Source organism: Cuculus canorus, chromosome 1 (genome assembly GCF_017976375.1).
Source record: "Cuculus canorus isolate bCucCan1 chromosome 1, bCucCan1.pri, whole genome shotgun sequence".
In the NCBI taxonomy this organism is placed as follows: Eukaryota; Metazoa; Chordata; class Aves; order Cuculiformes; family Cuculidae; genus Cuculus; species Cuculus canorus.
Window position 1 is genome coordinate 97,541,106 of NC_071401.1, and position 20,694 is coordinate 97,561,799.

The window sequence follows — 20,694 nt, forward strand, 5'->3', positions numbered from 1 at the left end:
ATGGGTGGATTTGGATTCATTTGAAGGGTCTCCTGCTTTTCACGCTATGGAAGGTTTAGACTCAAAGAAAACTCTGCACTGCATGTAAAGAGTTGGTCATTCAGGGGGTCATCTCAAAAGGCAGAAAAATCAGTGGGAGCTACAGGTACACAGAGTCCAAAGGCAGGCCTGTTGGGGTGGATGCAGGCAGACCTCAAGATTTCGTGTCGGGGCTCCCAGTCACATCTAGACCAGAGGCCAGACAGCTGTAATAGCCTCGGAAGACAAAACCTGCTGAGTGAAACACTATCTTTTGGCAGCTATAGCATGTCTGGGTGTGCAGCCCCTGCGCAGAAGTATATCCTCCCTGGTCCCTACACGCAATCTGAAATGCAAGAATGGGGCCCATGAGAAACCTGGGCTGGGGAGGGGGGCGTTTAGCTGTCACTTACAGACACAGTAAGTGTGTTACAGGCTCTAATCACAAGCCTGGGCCATCTGTCACCCTAGCTTCTCACTTAGAGGCTGTAGCAACATCATCTCTCGTTGTTCTACCTATCACTATGAGTGTGAGCAGTGTGGTGGTCAGACGCTGCTCTGCCAGGCCTGCACAAACATGTGTCTCATCTTGGAGATGAGACTAACACATACCTTAAACAAGAGTCCTTTCCTGATGCCTCAGCACAGGCAAACTGGGGGACTGTACTCAGCTGTAGGTAGTTTAAAGCATCCTTCTGGAGAGCAGACCTAGATATGTCACCTTTCCCATTTGGAAAAGAGAGCACAGCTCTGTGAAAAAAAAGAAAATTCAGAGCATCTGTAGGGTTTCCCAGAATAGAGACAAATTGCACTAAAGCACTGGCAGCCCCTTGCTGAATTCACACACATGGCTCTGCCCCATCCCTGCCCCCTCAGCAAGTCAGCATGACATTGGACGCAGAGGAGAAGGGGAACGACAGCCGTGGCTAACAACTGCACGGATTTATGCATCAAATGCTCTAAACATTTCAGCAGCCTTGGAGGAGCCCAAACTACAACTTGACAGGCACTCTGTGAAATAGCAGCGATGAGTAAGTGCATCCAGAGGACCCCCAGGATAGCAAGGCAAGCATTTTTCAACCAGGTGCTGCTGATGCAAAGTGATCCGCACATATCTGTGTGGAACTCCCAGCACATTCAAAGGTTCACATCCTCATCCAGTCACCAGGAAAGAAGAGAGGAGTCACATCCAGTTGCATCCATGGATGAAATATTTAAATGAAAAGCTGTGAAAAGGGCCCTTAGGGTATAGTGATATGTTGTCCTTGTAATGCACAAGACAACCTGCCCTACTCCAAGGCTCTGCTTTGTCCCAGTTCCATTACTGTAGACAGAAAGACAGCCAACATAGACCGAGTAATTGTCCCCTTTCCCAGTGATTTCTTGATAGGAGAGACACACTGAAATATCTGTCCACAGTGCAGTTTTGGCTATGAGGTGTACCCACTGCCTCTCAAAGGAGATGATGTGGAGACAACCCTCTCCTGCTTGCACCCAGAGTTACCTAAGCTTTTAGGGATAAACATGTCTACGTGTGATTTAAAGCAGCTTTGCAGCTGTTCTGCTTGGGCTAGGCCTGAAACAGTCTCTAGGCAGCCCTGCCTGGCAGGGATCCTCTGTTTCGGCTCCACTGCCTGTCCACCCTTCAGATTTTACACCCCTGAAACTACAGTGGAGATACTCCAGCTGAACTGAATATTGTGCAGCAAGGTCTGAAAGGTTTGCTGGTTCAGCAGAGAAAACCAAAACACAGCTGCTGGAAAGGATAAGGCATACTTTTAAAAGCATCAGTTCCAGCTATTTTTCCAAGCTCAGGAAGGGGAGAGGTTAATTTCAATTTTGGGAAAAGCCCCAGATGCATTCTCATTTTATCTAAACCTGTGTTCTCAGACTTGGGCCATATGTCCCTGGTGCTGTAGCAGTCCCAGAAGACTATGGGTCTTTGCCTTGTTACTCGTCCCTTGAAAATGAAGTAGTTAGACACTCATCAAAACTCGCCTAACAGAGCTTTGGGACTGCAAGAGCCACTGGTGAGGCAGGAGTTGTCTGTCCTTAATGCTGCAATCAGCAAGAACCGTGTGGTTTCTTCTGTTTCTGTTCAATTTCTACTGATTTAAAAAATGTTTATTTTCTGAGGTTCCACTGCTTCATTATGAGGAAAAAATAATTAAACTATAATTTCTTTAGCCCTGTATCTGCACATGTAGTTCTCTTAGCTGCAGAGTATCATCCAGGACATGTTGTTTTGGCAGCTTTATATTCTGAAACACTTCCACTGCCCAAGCATGAACAGTTTTTTCACCTGGGGCATTGCACACAGCCATCTAGACTAGCTGCAACATTGCCTCTGGCAGGATCTTGAGGCTGCAGAAATTGTAATAGCAGATTAAAGCCATTCAGACTTGTTTGCAAGAGATTTGGGCCAGAAGAATTGGTGACCTGTCATGGTTATCACCACAGGCTGAAGGAGTGTGGCCTTGTTTCTGGCAACGGCAACAATACCTTTGCCTGAGCTCACTGAGTCTTTGTTCTCCCATGCATGAGAAACAGAAATTCTCCTACCTTTGGGACTGTGAGCGTGAAAGGCTGAGCAGGTTTTATACTAGACTAGACTAGACTAGAATATTTAAATTGGAAGGGACCTGCAATGATCATCTACCATGTTATTAAGGTTTTACTACGAAGGCTGAGGCAGACCCATTGCTGAAGCCAACGCAAGCAGATGGGTGCTTTTTCACATCTGAACTTCTACTTCATGTTTAAAGGAAGAAATAGGCTTTCAATTTCTGCTGATGAGCTGTCAGGAAAGGTCCCAACAAGGAGCAAAGCACCTGAGGGTGCAGTTCTGCAGGACCCTGGAGTGGTCACAGGGGCTGCTCTGGCCAGACAGTTCCTCCACCCCACCCGTGTGCTCTTATGCCCTCTCTGATACAAGAAAATATGTGGGCTCTGAAGAGTTAAAATCAGCCCAGCATATAAGTTCATTATTTTTCAGGTTGGTCACCTTCTCGCATTGCTCCTTGTCAGCATTGCAATGCCAGCTCCTGGATTGAAGAGGGCAGAAACAGGTCAGCAGAGCTGGAGGAGGGGGATAGGCACAAGAAGAAAGGAGTGGATGGTCCATCTGCAGCCTTGGTTTTGTGAGGTTCCAGCCGTGAGGGAGATACACCTCATCTACTCCTTGTCTTCCCTTTGCCTGCACACAGGTTTGTTTTGTCTGAGTTAATAATCAGTGGACTAACTCTCAGAGAAAGTTAAACATAGCTTTCTTCGCAGAGATGGTTTCTGCCATGCTGTTTCTGCACATAACCACAGCAGAAGCATGGGACTTGCCATGAACACTAGCGTGTAGTAGAGTACAGACTAAAGTTAGATTTCCCCACTTAACACACAAAACAAGCAGAAATGAAGGAGCTCTAACTAGTTCTGTGCTTATAAAGCAGACGTCCAGCAGATTTTACCCCGAGATAATTTGTCCTCAGTTGTAAATGAAGTCTTTCTTTCTGTCCCTTCAGGGTGCCCGTCTCCAAGGGACGTGTCATGTATTAACTTTTCCTTTGGCATTTCCCTGGCTGAAATTGCCTCTGGTTCCCCCGAGGCAGCACCAATCAGCTCTACATCCCAGTTAAGCTGGCTGAGCTTCTTGCACGCCCCTCACCAGCTGCCACACACCACCCACTGCTCTCGACATCAGCTGGCAGAAGCAGCACCTTTCCACCTAGGACATACCTTCCATTGCATATTCCAAATCACACGGAGCTTGGTGGCCTAAGTTGCAGCTGTGTTTTATTCCTGTTACACCTGCAAATCACGCTTGCTGAAACATATTGTAGGTGTTACCTCATTCATGGGCTTAGGCCAGTGACTGAGAGGAGGAAACCTTCTACAAGTAAAGCATGAGGTGTACAGAGGGAGGGGAAAGACCCATGGAGCTCTCATTAACTGCTCTAAGGGAATGATGTGGTTTGACATCCTCTCCCAAGGCCGAGCTGCAAGCCCAGGACTCAAGGGGAAATGGTAAATAGAGCCCCATGGAAGCTGCTGAAAAGCACATACATAACTGTCTTGCTCTGAGGACCACGCTAGCTGTGGCGAACAGCAGGAGAGCCCCATCAGACAACTTACTCTCCCATGGCTTCTGCCGTCAGCCTGCTCCCCCCAGCTGGGTCTTCTCCATCTTTCCCCTTGTCCTCAGCCATTTCCCAGAGCCAGCACCTGAAGGACCCAACCCAAAGGCGGCCTTCTCCTGCAGTGGCTGCCTACTGAATGGAAAGGATGGAGGCTTGTTCTCTTTCCCTTCTCTCCTCTTCAAAAGTGCGTGACAAAACAGTTGTGCATGTTAAGATTTTGGCTACAACATCCACTGCGCCATCATTTTCATAAATAAAGGCTGAGTTTGTAACTTGCAATTTTGCCACGTGTTTAAGTAACTAAATTAAGAAGGTTTGCATTGTGTGCGGTTGTTAAGGCGGCAAACCTTAAATTCATTGGTAAAAAGATTGATGCTTCTGGCAATAGCCCTGGGGTTCAAAGAAAAATCTAATTAATCTATAAACCATCACAAATTGGTGGCCTCTGCAGGAACTGGAGAATAAAGCACTGATTTAAGACATTTTCTGTTGGGATAGCTTACTTCTCCATTCAGAAGCCATGCTGCAAAAATATACATTTTACCCCTCTAAAACTGTTTTGCACTAACATATTACTTAATTGCTCTTTGGAAAGTGATAATAAATGTGAAAGAGGAGTTTTTGGTGCAAGCAAAAGTGTCCTGATTACAGCAAGTGTCCTGATTGAAATGTTAGGGCAGAAGAACCTTCAAGTTTTACAGATGTTGTCTTGGCCAGGGAGATGGGGTCTTCTACTTTGCTTTACCTCCAAGAGTGGCTTCCCACTTCCCCACACCCAAACTGTGATGGTGGCCATCTGCAGGATGAGCACCAAGGCCTGTTGGCACTTGGCACCAAGGTACTGCTTGGAGGACTTTGTTCCAATGCCTGCGGGGTGCTAATCACATGCAGCAAGATCATATCAGAAACTCGTCTCATCCTTCAAAACCTTCAGCAGCTCCATAATCCACTCCAGCTTTCACTTAGCCAGTGGGGAGTGGCTCTGCCAGCTGACCTCCAAAATCCCTTGTTCCGCAGTGCCAGGGTCTTCAGGGCGGGATCTCTGGGGAAATTTACTGCTAAAACAACTCAGCCTCCTCTCAAAAGTCTGCCCACCACCGTTGTTCGAAGACTTATGGTCTGGTCCAGTGTGGGTGGCTCTCATGGGGATAGACAGACCACTTTCTAGCAAAAAAAAAGCCAACCACCGGAGCTTTGCAGGCTTTCTGAGGCAGGGTTTGTGCTCAGAGAGCTGCCCAAAGACAGAAGCTGTAAGAACTTGTGAACCTGGCAATTTCAAATCTGTAGTCTCTCTGTCCCTGATGCCCTGTTCTCAGAAGTGACAGAAACATTTCAGCTGAATGAAAACAGTGTTTTATAAAAGCAGAGCCTGGCAACAGTCTCCAACCCCCCCACACGTAGTTTCCGATGGCTAATGTGTTGGCATGGTAGGCTGAGAGATTTCCGTGTCAGGCCTGCCCGATAGCTGGGAAATGGGCATGAGCTTTGCTGCTAGAGCACCCAAGTAATTTCTGCTATCAGCTAAACGCCCCATGCATGTATCAGCATGTGTTGGATACTTCCTGCAATAACACTTAAGTCAACACAAGGTGAAAAATATATTTCTCTCGTGGATCCCAGGTCAGTCTGTCAGTCTCACGAACAATGCCCCAGCCCTCCTGGCTGCTTTCAACCAAAGGCGTTCTCTGAAATCTGAAGTTTTCACGGATTTTATGAGGACTGGTGACCAGATAGAGGAAACTCAGATCAGCTCAGTGGGGTGTGCAGGAAACACGGGCCCAAGTTTAGACACGGGAAAGTCAGAAACAAATTATCTGGGGCAGGTAAAGATGGCAGGGAAATAAAGCATTTTATCTAACAGCCAGCCCTGTGTTTATAAGCACAAGACAACACCTCTGTTTCCTTCTGTGAAACAGAAAGAGGGAAGCTATTTTCAAACAAAGCCTCGTTTTTTTCTTACATTTGTTGAGATTGAGTCTATCCTTTCCAGTTGGAGAGACAACAAATTGGGCCATCTTGACACTAATAGGCAGAAGAGTACTATTCATACAAATGTTGATAAATATATTTACGATCTGTAGTTTAAAAATGCAGGAGTCCTGGTTTTAGATATTAACCAACATTTTAAATTATGTCACCTTTAACCACTAAAATTCTTCTTAATTCTTCTCTCTCAGGCATTTCACGGCCCTGGCATCAGCAGGCACAAAGCAGGGATGCTCAGGTGAACTCCAAACCCTACTCTAGTCTCTATCCTGACACCTTTTGTTTGTAATAACAGCTAATCGCCTGTACTTCAATAACAGAAAGCATTATATTACAGGCCTCTTTTGACACTAAGCACTGAAAAGACTCAAAATTATTTCATCTGCCCTCCCCCTACATACATCTGTAAGCCATCTTTGTGAAAGACAGTTACAGACAATTCAAATGTGCCCACTCAAACACATGCCGATGTATCCAGCTTAGGAACTGATGCTCAACTAGCTCCCTTGATGGAAAACCTGCTGCAAATAAGACACTTGTTCACTTCTAAGGGAGCACATTTCTCTCAATGAGAAGCGGTGATGCAAAGTTGAATCCTCTCCCAGTATTCCTTCATGCTACTCCTGCTTGAGATCGCCTCCAATGCAAACAAGTTGCACAACTAGGAGGCAGCGAGCTTGCTGAAAGACCATAGGAATCACACCTAGTAATGAAACTGCCACACGGCTGTATTTCTACACGAGTGATTTGTAGCTCTCGGTCCAGAGAACTGTGATAACTTTTAATAGGGAAAACAGGCACCGGTGCCATACCCAGCAGTTTTGTTATGCTCCAGGGAAGTTACATGGAGGGGGAAACAAAAGAGAAAATCCACCATTTGTGACTTCCCATTATTAAAAAGAGGCCGAAGAGGCGGGCAAAATCCAAACTCCCACACACAGCAATCCCTGAAATTTCTGCTCACTCCACAATAAGAAAGGCCCTTACAAGCTTGTGGTGCTTCAAACAGTAAAGTTTAAAGCTTAATTACAATTAAGCAAATAAAGGGCAGCTTCCTTTTGGGTTGGAGGCTTCAATAGAATCATAGAATGCTTTGGGTTGGAAGGGACCTTTACAACCAGCCCCCCCACAGAAGCAAGGACATCTTCAACCAGATCAGGTTGCTCAGAGCTCCATCCAACCTGACCTTGAATGTTTACAGGGATGGGGCCTCCACTACCTCCCTGGGCAACCTGTTCCAGTGTTTTACCACCCACGTGGTAAAAAATTTCTTCCTTATAGCTAGTCTAAATCTGCCTTCCTTTAGTTTAAAACCATTACCCCTTGTCCTACTGCTGCACTCCCTGATACAGAGCCCCTCTCCATCTTTCCTGTAATCTCCAGTACTGGAAAGCCGCTATATAGTTTTCATGGAGCCTTCTCTTTTCCAGGCTGAACAGCCCCAACTCTCTCAGCCTGTCTAGCGTTTTCTTCACACTAGTTGTGGAGAGGGTGCCTCTGTGCCACCCTAAGGTTCCCTTGGCACAAGCAGCAGCCTTAGATCCAGGAACATGCTGAGAGTTTACCTGCCAGCCTCATGCTCTGCCATAGACACATATTCTGCCTGGCAGTACTGACCACTGAGTCTTTCTTGTCCCTTCCCTCCCTTCTTCCATACATTAAGCACAGTTACATTGCTTGCCTGGGCAGATTTGTGCTGGGTTGTCTCTAGGGGGTTGCTGACAAACCATCTCACTCATGCACTGGAGACTTAAAAGTCTCCTGCAAGCCTGACCCAACGTTTTTGTGGCTACACACTAAGGGATTTTGTTGCAAAGATCAAGTGATGTGAAGTGCAAAAACACAAAAGCAACTGCTATTTTAGGATCTGTAACCCTCAATACTTGGGTAATTTTAATATTTATCAGCGCATTTATAGAAGTACAACACCTTTAGCAACAGATGCTGATCTGTGTTCTTTGTCTTGCTAAATAAATTAGACACCTATTTCTCCAGGCAGAAGTGCCTGAACAAAATCACTCGTATCACTATGGATCCTTAACTCCTGTTCAGTGATTAGTTAGGTTGCAAAACCCCCTTTAAGTGCTTCACAGCTGCTCCATTGGGTTCTGCACATAAACAGCATCTCAGAAAGATCCCATAAAGCCAAGGGGTTTCCATCTTGCACACAAACCTCAGCAGTGTTTTTTTTTTCCCCAGTGCACAACCTGAAGAGTAACGCGTATTTTCAAATCTATCAAACAGGTTCATTAGAAGCCAATCCTATTGCAAAGATCAGAAAAGGACCTCAGCTGATTTTGGAGGTCTTTGGACCTGTTGTTCTTGAAAGCAGATTTGCTCAAAGGTAGGATGGGGAAGGAACAGTACTTGAAAGAACTGTGGGATCAAAAACAAAAGAAAGGCTCCAACTGAAGCTGCAAGGCTGATAGCCAGTTTGCATGGCTATGCTAAGATTAGCAAAGGTGGGACTAGTCCCTACAACCTGAAGATGTTAAGTCCAGAGGTGCAGAAAGCTATCAGCAAGTGCTTTTGTTTGTATGGGGGTGACTTCCTGTGGCTGTCTAAAAGCTGTATTCTCATCTGAACTGGCCAAACATACTTCCTCCCTCGTACCTTGATACAGATAAGCATTGCTCAGCAGCAATTCATTCCCACAATTTTGGGCCTCTGTTTTAATGTGGGAAGAACTGGAGATAACCATCAGCCTTCACTGGTGACAAACAGACCTTGGGTAATGACCAGAAACCAGATGCACAACTTGCAGAGGACTAACATTAAGCAAGGGAAATCCCACCTTGTGCCTATTAGCCCTCTCAGGGTTTACAGGCAAGTCAGCAGCCAGATTCAAAGGGATAATCTTTGATGGGTAAAGGTAAAGGTGCTGGTAATCCTCTTGTCACCTCACCATTTTGCTGGTTGTTTTTGTAGTCAGATAATCCTTGCTACGTAGTGACCTGGCAAACAAAGTCAGCAGTCCATAGCAATCTTGTTCAAAAAGTACATATATTTAATAATAATAACAAATACATTTTTTCCCCTGTAATTTCCACTACTGTAAATCCTTTCTATGGTCACTGCAGTTTGACTGTACATAGCTACTGTCTAAGCTAGATACATGGTTATGTTTTAGCAGTATAGTACTCATATATTCTCTATAAATATAGTAAAAGATTTAACATTTCTGTTTTCATTCTGATTCTTACACATATTTACTGGGTTTTCCACAAAAAATACATGTCTCTTTCCTGCCTCTCCCAACCTTTTATTGGGTTCCAAATAAACCTGAGTTTGTAATTCAAGTCAGTATCTCCCATCTGTTCAGGTACCGAAGTTCAATGCATGCAAAAGACGGGATTTCAGTGGTCTCCATTCACTAGCTTTTCAGCACTAATGTGTTCTTAGCATGAAGAAAAAGAAAATGCTTTTATGTTTATAAACAAAAAGAAGAGCTAAAATGGACCCCAGGTGCTCTGTACAAACAGAAGATGACATTTTTCAATGTGAAAATTAGTAAAATGATTTCAGGGCCATCTTTCTTATCACAGTGGGATTTTTTTTAATGTACATTATTTTACAGGTAGTTTAACTACCACACAGGTGAGTGTCCTCACTAACTACACTGAAGAGTACAAGACGCATACAGACTCCTCTGTACTGAACAGGTTGGACTCCATGATCCAAGAGGTCTTTTCCAACCTGGTGATTCTATGACAGGCAGTTTCAGAGCCGAGGTGAAGGTCCCATCTGCAGGGATGAGAAGGGTGCTCTGGCCATTCACGCTCTGCTGCTTTTGCAGTAACCATTCAAAATACCGAACAGTCCAGCTTTCTGCTCTGTCAGTATTTGGATTCCTGTTCACTTTTTTTTTTTCCTTGCAGACTTTGGTGTAAGGCCTGTTCTATGCCGAGAATTGGGAACGTGTGCTCAGCTAGGGGCTCTGCTGGGGATCTTCATCCCTGCCTCTGCCAGCCATCCTCCCCCAGTCCCTGCCCATTTTTCTCATGAAACTGGAAGGAAAGCTTCTCAAACAGAGGCAACCATCAGTATTTGCACAGACACCAAACCAACAGGGACACAAAATTGTTTGCAAAATTTTTGATGAAAACGGGGCTAGGACTCTACCTACATTCGCAACGCAAAATCCCTATCATTCAACAATTCCAAGACAGCACCTCTGCTGCCTGGGTTTCGAATCTGCATTAAGTAGGAGGACAGTAGCAGGGTTTATGCAAGCCAGGACTGCCCACTTGGGAATCAGACTGGAATAAGCTTTGTTGAGACGTCCTGCACACACAAACTCATATGCAAGTGTGGTACAGACAAAAGAAAAGAGCGGTCTTTGGCTAAACCTACTGATTTGGAAATGGTTTGAAGACAAAAGCAGAACCAAAAGAATGTTGCCAACCTCTTAGATGTATCATTTACTTAAAAAAACGAGACCAATATGCAGAACATGGTGCCTTTTAAGAAAGCTAATCTTCACCACTGATAATAATACCAAACTTCTGGTAAGCACTGCATTACCAATTGTGCAGTATAAAACAGCATTGGTACGGTTTCATGTGTCCTTTATTAGTCTTTTTTAATTCACTGCAGTCTCTCAGAAAAGCCTTCAGGGGTGTCCAATGCTGTCTTGCTGTGACAGGGACTAATACAGTCCTACATGTAGGTGTGCCATGGAACTAGTATAGCTGCAAAACTTGGAGGTTACTGGATTGTTACACAGCATGTTGCAATTCGGATTGCTGTTTGACGTATCTGCTTGCAGACCCATCATATTAAAGGAACAGGTCTCTAACGCGGTGAATTTCCATGTGATGAAACTTGTTTTAAAATAATCATGTTTCTTCTGAGTGACATTAAATCATCATTTTCTTTAGGAAAAAAAAAAATGATTGCGTTATTAGCTACTTTATGTAATTAACAGTAAAATCTCCTTTGACTTCCAATACTCCCACTTTTGAATGTTTAGATCACTCGTGTCTTTATTCAAGCTTCTACCAACTTCAACTCCTTGGCAGTGCTTGTTATTGGATGCAGTATCTTGAGTTTTTCTACTTGCCTAGCTACATTAACAATGTCTGTAGCAGTACCGTGTACTGCACGGCACAGGCAGATGGAACACGAGCAGTCTTACCACAGATTCTGGATGGGATAGGTATTCATGGCACCACACAGCTTACCTTGATGAGTCACTGTTCATGCTCACTGCTCTTCCACTCAACCTTACTGCAATACTAGATGAGAGCAGCAAAAATACATATTCAGGTAGCTCTGTCAAGGCATGTTTTACTGTACAGTCAGATTCCAAATGCCAATATTTCTTAACTGCACAAGCGGAGCCCTTTTCTTTCAACTTTAATATAGAAGACCACACCTTCCTTACAAGCAGACCTCTGATTGTCTACATTGGACCACTGAAGCATATTACATAGCAACAGTAACAGGCCTCTGGCTTTCCCTTATTGTTAAAAGTTAGGTCCCAGAGGACAGCAGTGCAAATCCCTGGATGCCTGACTAACACTGACCACTGACAGTATCTGCTGTGTTGAAGGAAATCTGTGTGGGGCTCATCTGCTGCAGCTGAGGCATCCTTGCTTCCAGCGGCTTGTCACTTGCTGACTGCATCGTCTGGTTCCTCTTCCGCAGCATCTGTCCAATCCCCATCATGGGGAATCTGCCTCGGCTTTTAACACAGTTAGGGCTGCCCAAGGGATTGTTGGAAACCAGCTGAGTAGGGGACACTGCTTCTTCCTTTGCCGGATATGCTTTTTCTTCATATGTGAAAGAGACTTGGGTGGGGTGGACAGGAGACGTACTCCCTGGCTGAAAAAGTGGGGACAGTGTCCTTTCACTTGAGCTTTTGTAAGGAAAATTCATTGGCGAGCCTAAAATCCTGTACTGATGAGAGGGGGAAACCTGGTCTATTTGGTCCTCTCTGTCAACCGACTCGAAGGAGTGCACGATATTCAGGATGAGAGGAGAGTCCTTTGCCCGGCCACTGATCCGGGCTGGCTCCTGCTGTGGGGATTCTTGTCTCTTGAGGAGCCGAGGGGTCCTGGGGGGCGGCTGCTGGACTTCGAGGTACTCCAGGGAGCTGGAAGTGACGCAGCCCGTCTTGGTTGCCAAGGGTTCATGGAAAGGGCTTACCCCACCGCTAGAGTCTGCAAAGCAATCAGAAAACGTAAGAGAAGAGCAGATTGCATTTAATAGCACTGCCTTCTCTGCCTCACGGTAGACAGTGTCCAACACCACCTTTAACAAATTCTAGAATTGTGTGACCAAGCTACTAGCTAAAACAAATGGTCTTAAGGATATTCTCACGAGTCCAATTCCCTGACTCTCATTTGATACTTACATTGTTGTTTCAGGGGTAATTTATCTGCCACTTTCCTCAAAGGCATAAAGAGTGCTTAAACTGAGTAAGACAATGACATGAAATGGAAAACCACAGGGGTCTTCAGGTGTTTGTATTAATTATATCCTCTAAGGCCATCTTGGAGAAATGTCACATTCCTCCTTTCTTAGCACAACTTTGCATGGTTTTTACTGGGTCTGCGTACTGTATTCACTGACATACCTAGAGATACAGGGGACAACAGTCAGTTTATCCCTAATGTCTTCTCTTGCATTTTGGAACAAAATCTGTTCTTGGTTTCACATATGTGAATATGAAGTAGTTGCACTGGCCAGATTCAGGCTGTTACAGTCGGAACAGATTTGCTGCATTGACTTCAGCAAGAATCTTACTCCAGCAAGGATCAAATACAAATGGAACAATCTTTGCAAGATTTGGCCCAGTAAAACAAAACAGCTCAGGGAAAGAGCTGCTGTCAGGGTACTGGCACTCACTTATGCCAAGCTAGTCACAAGAAAATGTGTTTGGCTGCCTTTATGGAAAGCTATCCAAAGAGTCTGCTTTGCTAGGTTCCCCCAAACTGAAAGAATAGTGAACTCACAGTTAATAATCACTGTCTGAGAGTTCTCCTGGCCTAAACCATCTAAAAGGGATATAAATAATTTAGGTCTGCCAGCCCTCATGTCACAGCCACAAATCTCACATCTGATTCTTTTGAAAGGGATGGTCTTGGCGGGGGTTGAGACCTGAATGAATGTACGGGATGAAATCACTCACATTGAGAGTTGTTTGGGAAAAGCAGACCAGGTTTAATCTGTCTAGTTTCTTTCCAAAACTAGTCAAAATTACTTGACCACTTCATTTAAGAAGTGTCAAAACATGGTTTCTGTAATGAGAGAAATGATTTAGCTGAGATCTGAATGATTTTCGCGTTTCAGTTCAAAAAAGCAAGGAGAAACCTGAAGAGAAAAAAAATGAACTAAGTTTATTTCCCTCTGTGCCTCCCTCCAAAAGAGATGACAAATTCTGAACAAAATGACTGTTTTTTAATGTTTTTTACATGTTCCACAAGAAGTACGTCCCATTTCTGACCAGCTCCGCAGACCTGTGCTGCCAGACAAACATCATTTCGACTTTTTTTTTTAGGTAGAAAACATCAAATAATAAATTATCGGGTTACAAGAGTGAGCATAAAACCACCATACGCCACTACTGTAAATAACCTGACATCACAGTAAACGCTTCATATCACCGTATTTCCCCCCTCTGCTCTGTAGTGATCATGTTAGAACTGGATGATCTTTAAAGCCCCTTTCAACTCTAACTATTCTATGATTTAACAGCCAGCTACATCATCAGTTTCTCCCATCTATGTGTGTGCTACCAATACCCCGTTTTCCCCAGTGACTCCCCTTTTCCTCCACTTCTTTTGCAAGCAGCTCTCACCCATCCCTTGCAGGCTGCCTCCTACCCTGTGTGATTCATGCTCTGCTCTCCTCTGTCTTGTCTTTCCTTTCCCTATTAGCGCTCTTCCTCCTCCTTTTGCTGCCTGAAATTTGCTGGGGTTGGCAGTTCCACCTGCATTTCCTCTTGGCCGCTTGCTTCCCCTTCCTCCACCATAAGCTGCTGCCCAATGGTTCTCCCAGGGATGCCACCGCTACCACCACTCTCCTCAGAATCAGGGATTTCTTCCCATGCTGCCCCTTAATCCCCTCTTAGCAAAATGCATTTGCCAGTAGGAAGAAGCTTGTCTATCAGCTTTGCTTTGTCAGTGATCTGGGGTGGGTGTTGATGCTTTCAAAGCACCAGTGTGAAGTGCAGATGATTTTGTATAAGTACATATAAATAGGGAGATCAAGCTCTTTTTAAAACACTGTAGGAATTCTGTCAAATAAAAAGGAAGTAGAAGTGAGGATTCATGATGGTTGAACATTGTCATGGTTTTCTCAGGACGTTTTGTTCAATGTTTAACTACATTATCCAGTCTTCCTTCATATACCACCTCCACAGCAGACAGCAAATGCGAGCCCACAACTATTTACTGACAAACACACAACACAAGACACTCTCATTAATACCTCATGTGCCCACACATGAACATGTGCACAGGGACACAACACCGGTGTTTCTCCCACTGACCTTTCTCTGAACTTCCAGCCTTGGTGATTTTCCGGTCCTTCAGCAGAGCCTTGGTGTTCTGTATCTGTGAGATAAGACAGGAAGAAGGCTGTCTATATGCAACTGGATTTTTCTCAGTTTTCTTTGGGAGCTGGCGGTGAAGAATCTCCCCTTTCCTGTCTTGTTCTTTGAGGTTTTTGTCCTTTAAGTTATAAAACAAACAACAACAATTTAGTTTACTTAAGCGAAGTCTGAATGACCCTCAGAAGCACATCAGCTACCAAAGCCAAATTAAAAAATATACATTTATAAGGAACTTATCCTGGCTACTCAAAATAACTGAATCTTCCATGTCTAGTTTTCCTCTGATCTGCTTGACACAATTTCATGGTTCCCATCTGCTCTGACATTCAGGCAGTGTGAAAATCAGTTTTGGAAAATTAAAGGCAAGGGAAAGCTTTCTCCTCAGAGGCCATTTGTCCTAGAAGACCTTGTTAGAGCAAGCAGATACAGGTTTGTGCTCCTCCATACCTGAAACGTGCCCCCCTGTTTAAGCACCAAAAAAAGTTCTTTGATTTCTCTTTACTGCACTTCCTCTAACACTTGAAAACATGAGCTGCAAAGCTTTAAAGAAATTTAGACACTTTGAGTAATTTATCTTCTTCCCAAACCAGATCCAGAGAAATACAGATGTTCCTTTTACAGCATCTCTGCAACTCTACAAGACACGGGGGGGGAGAACATTTCTGACCCAACCCTTCACTGAACCCTAACTCCTTTTTGTGACAGGGAAGGCAGACAAAGGTAGGATTCTAAGCCCATACATCCTAAAAGATAGCTTTGATCTCTGGTGACAACAGAGGAAAAACAGAACCTGGAAGTAGGACCCTGATGAGGAATCCAATTTGCCAAGTGGAAATTCTTTTTTTAAGGTATCTTTCTTTAAGGTGAATCACTAGATTTGCGAGCTGCATAACACTCTTTATCTGCTGCTAATTTCAGGGGGAGCCAAAAGTCTCACTTAGCTTCTAAAATCCAGGCATCAAGTTTGTGGTCAATAATTTGGTATCCATCAAAGACTTCAATAATCTCTTACCTTTCTGAAACTAAGTTGTGTGGTCTGATTTTAGATGTAAATCTCAAAGAAGTAGGGCTTTTGTTTTGTTTGCTTTGGAGTTGTTTCTTTAAAGGGGCATTTGTGTGGCACTCAGTGGTTGTAATCCTCATTCAAGCAACATGTTTCGCTGTGTCTTATTGAAAAGTCACTCTAACTACAAACCTTTTTTCAAAAATGCAACAAAGTTCCTCCATCCAATTATGTGCCAAGACCTGTATTTTGTCTAATAACTACGCACTGCCAAAGGGCTGGCTCGCTTGATGATTTTCTATTGAAAGTTTATTGACGTGAAGCCTATCAGAACCCTCAAATGCAAAGTAACATGCATATGTGAGAGAGGGAAACAAAGATGCAGAAGACAACTTGGGTTCTCTTGGGCTACTACACAGCCCTGGAAACATATTAAGACATTTAGGAGGAAAATATCCAGGCTGCACTCATTGCAATCATTTCCAGCTCAGACAGAGTTCAGCATTCCACACAGATGGTGTCTGGGCACCACTGGGCTCATTAACCTTTGAATTTTCAGAAGTTATGGGATTCGGAAGGAAGAGTTTCAGTGAATCATGAACTAGGGTTTTTAGTTTCGTTACAGAAGTGGTTAGGTGACCTGGAAGAGGCAGAGACCCTCTGTGAGCTTCTCACTGTTTTCACTTCAGTCTCCCTTTGCGCATGTGTTTTTTGTCCCCACCCCTCTCTCCATCCGTCCCTCACCATGGGGAGGTTCACCTTTCCACAGAAACAAACCAAAGCGTTATGGAGCGATCATCACTTTGCTTGCGTGATACCTCTTCATCCACCTTATGTCTTTCCTCTTGTCTTTAGAGGCTTAAGACACCTCTGTCACCCAGCACTTATTCCTCCCTGTGCTGTCCTTCAAACAACTCAATGCCTGATTGGTTCCAGGCGTTACCTTGGCAAGCACAGTCACTACTGATGATGATGAAGTAATAACAACAATAGCAATAATAATAATGCTGTGTGAACAACACTCGATGACAACAGAGTCAGTAGGAGCCGTACAGTTAATTTTAAGCCCACTACAGTATTTTCCCTGTCAAGGCTCTGAAACTCTGCTGCAAAGTTCAGGAGAGATTCGGCTCTATCAAGTATCTTTTTTTAAAGGTACTTGTGAGGATGAGATCAAGTCGTGACTATATTAAGCCTAAAAGAGTTGATCAAGATTGTTAGCAGTTTTCTGCTATTTTGGGTAGGTGAGGAAAGAATTTTCATGTTGGTTGCTGCAGCATCTGTCAGAATGCAGGATGTTTTGATGCTGCAATATTTTTGGCCTAATGGTGCAAGAGTCAAGCCGCAGCTCTTCACCTGCCAAATGCCCCTGGCTTTGCCTTCACACTGCTGTTATGTTTTCTAAGCAGCAGTAATACAGTCATACCGCACAATTAAAAGCGCCCACGAAAAAGAAAACTCACATATGCAGTGTTGGTAATTAATTAGTTTACCCTTGATGAACATTGTAAATAGACTTAAAAGTATTTGTTAAACTTACTTACATTGTTTCGATGATGGTTTTGAGAGGGAAACAACCAAAATCTTGATTTCCCAAAGTGCCACATACTATTATATTTGAAAAGGAAAGGAAGATTTCCTTCAGGGGAGATAAAAAAATTTCTTTCCACTGTACCATGTACAGCCACAACATGGCATGCTGTTGCACAATGTAGGGCTTTTACCGGTATGTTATACTTGAATAGGTTTGGCATTACATCATCTTCTGCTATTTCCTGTCCTGACCTTGACCCAAAAACCTACTCTTATTCCCAGCAACAGATCTGAAAGGAAGATAAAGGTATTTACCTTGGCCTGACAATGACACAGGTTCTTAAAAAATGTATATTCCACGAGTCTGAGCCCACTGGCTACTCTGTGGGAGGCAAGTATCCCCAGTGCTGTTCCCCTGGATGCGCTGCAGGGACAACAGCTCATTACCTGAGGCCTTTCCAGCAAAGACAGAGATGGATACAGGGTGCTGCCTTCCTCCTCCTCCTCGTGCCACCCATCTGCCCTGAACACTAAAATGAAATTAGCCTGCAAAACAGCCTGATTAATTAGCACTAGCAGCAGCTCCCAGCACCCTCAGCCCTGGTGCAATGACCACACAACTCCAGGTTAGGAAACCAAACAGGGGAGAGGGGCTGGGCAGCTGCTGGCAGGCAGCCCCCTGCCTAAGGCCAGGTCCTTATTTCACATCGCTGGAGTAGAGGTGGAAGAAATTCAGTCAGCTGCTGAACCTGACCAGCTCTGCTCTCCCTGCTATTCCCATGGCAACATGCAGCTACGCTCTCAGTGCAGTGTCTGCCCAGGGACCAGTGCCTCCCATCCCTCTCTGGAAATGGAGGATGATCTGCAGCCCATGAACCTCTCTGAGCTTACAAAATCCCTACCCCTGAGTCCCATTGGGCACGCAATGACCGTAGTAGCATGAACTAGACACTACCAGGGCTGTGTCCCCACCCACATAAAGGCATTTTCATAGAGATGTCTGCCATAGTCGCCAATAGCAGTAGCATCCCAGGGTCTGTATTCACCCACATGTTCTGCTTCAGCTGGCCTGGTACAGTAAGGGTAACACAAATCCCCTTATGTAAATACAGCTAAAGTGATATAAAACATGCCTTATATTCAGCTATGCCCATGCAGAAAAAGAATATAATCTATTATTATTGCAGTGTCTGCACTGTGATTGCATCAAGGTAACTATTTCAAGTAAGAAATGACACCCCCTCATCCTCTAAATAGCTACACTGTGTACTCTGAGAGGCTTGGGAGGGAGCTTTTATCCCTAAGCATGCCTACAAACCCAACTGGGGTTATACAGCAGCATTACTGCTAGTTTTCAATTATTTTTATGGAAGTCAAACACCAGTTTCCTTCTAGGAGTGTGGGGATTTTAAGACCACCATCAAACCAGACCACGTGTTTCTCTCTTGGCTACGTGTGGGTGCACAGTCAGGCCTTGCTGCAGACTCCCCCGCACAGGATAGGTTCACAGAAGCTGTAAGCTAATGCCTCAATGGCAGGCACAACCATCCGCAGCTCCCTATCACTGCACAGAGAACTGACACCAACAGCTAGAAGAAAATGGCCCAGAAAGCATCAGGATGCACCACGTGACACCTACAGCATTCACCTCTAGGTTTCCAAGAGAAGGTTGCCCTGCAACAGCTTGGAGTAAGCTGTTAAAGAGTATTTCAAAATATTATATTCATTGGGTCTACCCACTGTGTTTTAAGTAAGGTGTTTTTTTTCATTAGGTAAGAAAACAATTAGATGTAGTTTGCCTTGGTATTTCCATCTGGCTTGCAGTTCAGCTTGTCTTGCAAGCAGTCTTTAAAATAAGCAAAACTAGCCATGATACAAACCCGCCTCTGCAATTAGATCATGAAGAGTAGCTGAAGAGTAGCTTTTGAAATAGGTGAACTCTTCAGGAATACTGCTCTTCGCGTTGGTAGGTAAGACTTGCACAGCTCATATTACTCTTGTAATTTTGGTCCTTGGCAAAAAATCAGGCAGTGAAGAAATATCCAGCCATAAGAAGACTCCTATTATTTGACATGTTTTCTTTTAATACAAACTACATTCTCTATTTGCAGACAAAAAGACTGGAGACCAGTAGAGAGAAAGGTAATCTGGTTAAATCTTTTCTCTGGCCAAGGGCAGTCCTTCACGATGCAGTAGACTAGTTCTGCATCACTTCTGCAAAGAAGCAAAAAACACTAACCTGGGCAGAGTTTTATGCTAATAGGTTTCACTGTTTCCGGTAGTCAAGCCAGGACTGGGCCAGGACACCAGGAACAGCCACTGTGGCTGTTTCTCAGGTCTTGAGACACAAGGCAATAGCTATAAGTCTTGTTACAACACCTGGTTACAACTTGTACCCCAAAACGAAATCACAGAGCTCCTTGAAGAAGTTTGTATTATTTTGCTAAACAGAGCTTCTAAAAATTTCATTTCTTCATAACAAAAAAGAAAAAGAGGAAAATATTTGTCCTGCACACGCAAGACCACAGGTCATTTTTTTCTCCATAGGTCCAGAAACCCACTGCCTTAATCACAATCGCGAGGGATCCTCAAATTCAGTCTGCTTTCAGAGTACCTTAATGTGCTTTAACAAGCTTTACCTCATAGGAGTCTTTATTTGCCTTGTATTTTTCTATCTGGTATAGTTGGTTCTTGTGGCAAATATTGTCCTGGCCTTCAGGCTTCTGCGGAGAGACAGGCACAGAAAAGAAAATTATGTAAGATAATTAGAGAAAATTAACATTCAATTATTGTTTAATGGACTCTATCCACAGTTGGCATTCAGTGGAGATGCATCAACTTACATAGAGAGTGAATTTGGCCCATTGCATTTTGAATATAATTGATAGCATCATCATTAAATCAAGCTTGCTAAAAGAGCTGAGAAAAGAAAAAAATCTAAGCTGTTGTCAGAATGGAAGGAAGGCCATTGGGGATAATTTTTCTAACAAGCAAACACATCAAGAAGACAGCTCCATACAACCCACTCTCCTGCCCATGCAGTCACGTAGGAGCCTACAGACCCTCAGCCAGACCACAAGCAGCTGCGTGGAGAAGCCAATGGAAGGGAACTTGCCTTTGTGCACTGTACCCATCCTAGCTCTCCAACAAGTAACATGCAAAACGTGGTCTGAAAATGCAGCTCCCTGAGACGTACAAGGAAGAATAACATGTGACAGCAGACTCCTGCCTTAGTGAAAGCTGCTCGGCAATCTCATCAGCAGTGTTTCTGACCCCCAAGCCATACTCAGGGACCAGGAAGGCTGGCAAGAGATAAGAAGACTTTATATCCCTGTTTTTTTTGATGTAAAACTTTCAGCTAAGTTTTCACTTAAAAACTAAATAAAATCTTAACAGCTCTTAAGCTTCTTCTTGACCCCCTGTATCAAATTACACTGTGTTATTGATATTTCAAGCAGAATCAT

The 20,694-nt window shown here is 44.1% G+C and overlaps 1 protein-coding gene across 2 annotated transcripts in view; it reads right to left on the bottom strand.

The window, feature by feature from the left end:
- Positions 1-9,099: 9,099 nt before the first annotated feature.
- The window catches only part of HUNK (hormonally up-regulated Neu-associated kinase), a 59,093-nt gene continuing 47,498 nt past the window's right edge, over positions 9,100-20,694 (bottom strand). Inside the window, exons 8-10 of one of the 2 annotated variants that reach the window (XM_054055250.1) lie at positions 19,870-19,953; positions 14,632-14,695; positions 9,100-12,298 (exon numbers count right to left, since the gene is read on the bottom strand). In XM_054055250.1, the coding sequence (XP_053911225.1) occupies positions 11,652-12,298; positions 14,632-14,695; positions 19,870-19,953 (795 nt within the window). In that variant the 3' untranslated portion in view covers positions 9,100-11,651. Of the gene's footprint in view, positions 12,299-14,631; positions 14,813-19,869; positions 19,954-20,694 lie in introns of both variants that reach the window. The other variant, XM_054055241.1, reaches the window with a different exon arrangement.